The 2,180-nt window shown below is 36.1% G+C and overlaps 1 protein-coding gene across 1 annotated transcript; it reads right to left on the reverse strand.

Annotated features, from left to right (window-relative positions):
* On the reverse strand, positions 1 to 1,051 carry LOC133190095 (uncharacterized). The gene has a single exon (XM_061325565.1). The coding sequence runs from the start codon at positions 1,043 to 1,045 to the stop codon at positions 80 to 82; it is 966 nt and encodes a 321-aa protein (XP_061181549.1). The 5' UTR covers positions 1,046 to 1,051; the 3' UTR covers positions 1 to 79.
* Between the last annotated feature and the right edge of the window lie 1,129 nt (positions 1,052 to 2,180).

The following is a 2,180-nucleotide window of genomic DNA, read 5'->3' on the forward strand; positions in this document are numbered from 1 at the left end:
AGTAGTTTTACAAAATAACACTTCGTTTCATGTGGAATCATTAAACTACTGAGGAAATAACTAGAATTCAACAGCACAATCAAGAAGGGATGTTAACAAAAGTTGCCTTTGGAGTGGCGGTCAGATGGGTAGATTTAGGAATAAGTTCTTCAGTCTTCTTGCCTGATTTGGGGTCGTCATAGTTCGACATTGGACCAGGGGTTTTGGGACGCATCTTTGAACTCGACAAAGGTTTGATGTCATCCTCTTTGATAACAGAAATCGATTCTTTTGCTTTCCTTTCCTCGGCTTCTTTTAAAATATCTATGAAACTAACATGACTGCTTCTACCAGAATTCAGTCTACTTGTTGCGCGCATGCTCTCTGCTATGCTACGACGGCCATCTTTGTGTGATGTACTTCCGAATTCAGTAAAAGACATATCTGTGTCACTGCGCAGCATGAGTCTCCCGAAGCTTTCAGATGTAGTATCTGAGAGTAAAATTTTATAGGGACTTGTCACTTTAACAGGACTAGATAATTCAAATCTTCTGGTTGGGGACTGAGAGCTAGCTTTACTTCGTTTATCAATCATGTCGTCATTGTTTGCTAACGTCATTTTCATAGAGCTTGACGTAAGGGATGTGCGTGGTGTATGAAATGGATCTCGTAGTTTGCTGAAGGGTATCGGTTTAAGTTGCTGGCGTCTCGGATGATCCATTTTCAGGAAGGGAATTACGGGAGAACCATATACTGCAAATGGATTGGTCATGCGTAGACTTGGACTTTCCATTTCTTCCAAACGGGGAGTGGCCAAAGTCGAGGACATTCGGGCGTGAAGCTGCTGAGTTTCCTTACCAAGATTTTTCATTATCACTTTCTGTGCTTTCTCGTAATACTGCATTTCTTTTGACAACCTGTTGCTACAACGGTTATTATTCCTTCGGACTCCCTCGGTATATTCAGATCGTGGAATGTGGTCACCATATTGAATTTTTCTGTTCCGCTTTGGCACTTGCACCTTTTTTTCCTTATCCTGCATCCGTCCCCTCGTGGGTATTTGCATTCTTTATCATGTCTACAAAAACACGCACCTGTCACTTTTTAACACTTAAAAAAATCAGCACAAATGATAAAATTCTTAATTGTTTTCCTTCCAAACCTGAGGTAATAAGGTGTTATTGTCATTTGACAATATATTGTAAATTGAATAATATGTCAAAGATCTTTTCTAATCATTAAAAACATACATTTTTTTAATTAAAAAAATAATAAATACATTGATTGCGGAATTTTATAATTTGTAAAAGGAGTATTTTTAAAAATATGTATTTGTCCTTTTTGTGTCATTGGATTTTTCAGTGTTGAAATTTGAATAGTCATTTACAACCATTTATTTTGTTAAATAGGATTATAGATCATCTTTTAGAAAATCAGTACCTGAATATTTAGAGATTCTGATAAATATTTATGGCGAAACTACTATAATGAAGAGACATAATGGTGTACTAATAACGCTACTCGTTCGCTCGCCCTTAGAAAGAGAGAATAAGTGAAGGGAGGGAGATACAAATGAGGGCATGGCAACAAAATGGCTTACATCATCACTTGTAGAACACTTGAAATAGAGTTCACCCCCTCTGGTATTGAAATTCATCCACACCCGGAAATTAAAACGAAAACAAATGTTAAATAGACTTGAGGGTGGTAATCATGACCAATTAAGTCGTCGGTGATAATTAAAGATAATTCCTAACATTGCAGACGAAACTCCAATATTTACTTGTCTGTCAAAATTACGATAATTTACATAAAACATCTGCAAAAAGGCTTAGTTGGTTTCATAAATCTTTTTCCTCATTTCCCTGTGAAAGCCTTTGATCAAGAGGAACTACCCGAGGTACATTAATTTGAGATGAGAAATTCAGTTTTAACTAGAGAAATGTCTTCAGAATACCCCATGCCTGATCATCTGGGAATGAATTACATTGAATTATTTATTTTGGTAGTGTTATGTTTCGTTTGATTACCAAGTAAAACGTCATTTTGTCTTTATGTTTCCATTTCAAGAAAAAAACATTAGATTTTTGTATCGTGACTGAGTGAAGTTTAGATCTGGAGCTCGGTTGGAATTTTCTTTTCTGTTTGTTGAATAAGCGTCTGACTCCGCAGATAATATCTAATTGTTATTGGAATCTATA

This window comes from Saccostrea echinata, unplaced genomic scaffold (assembly GCF_033153115.1).
Source record: "Saccostrea echinata isolate AGI-Se365-2 ecotype Australia unplaced genomic scaffold, CSIRO_AGI_Sech_v1 ptg000020l, whole genome shotgun sequence".
Taxonomy (NCBI): domain Eukaryota; kingdom Metazoa; phylum Mollusca; class Bivalvia; order Ostreida; family Ostreidae; genus Saccostrea; species Saccostrea echinata.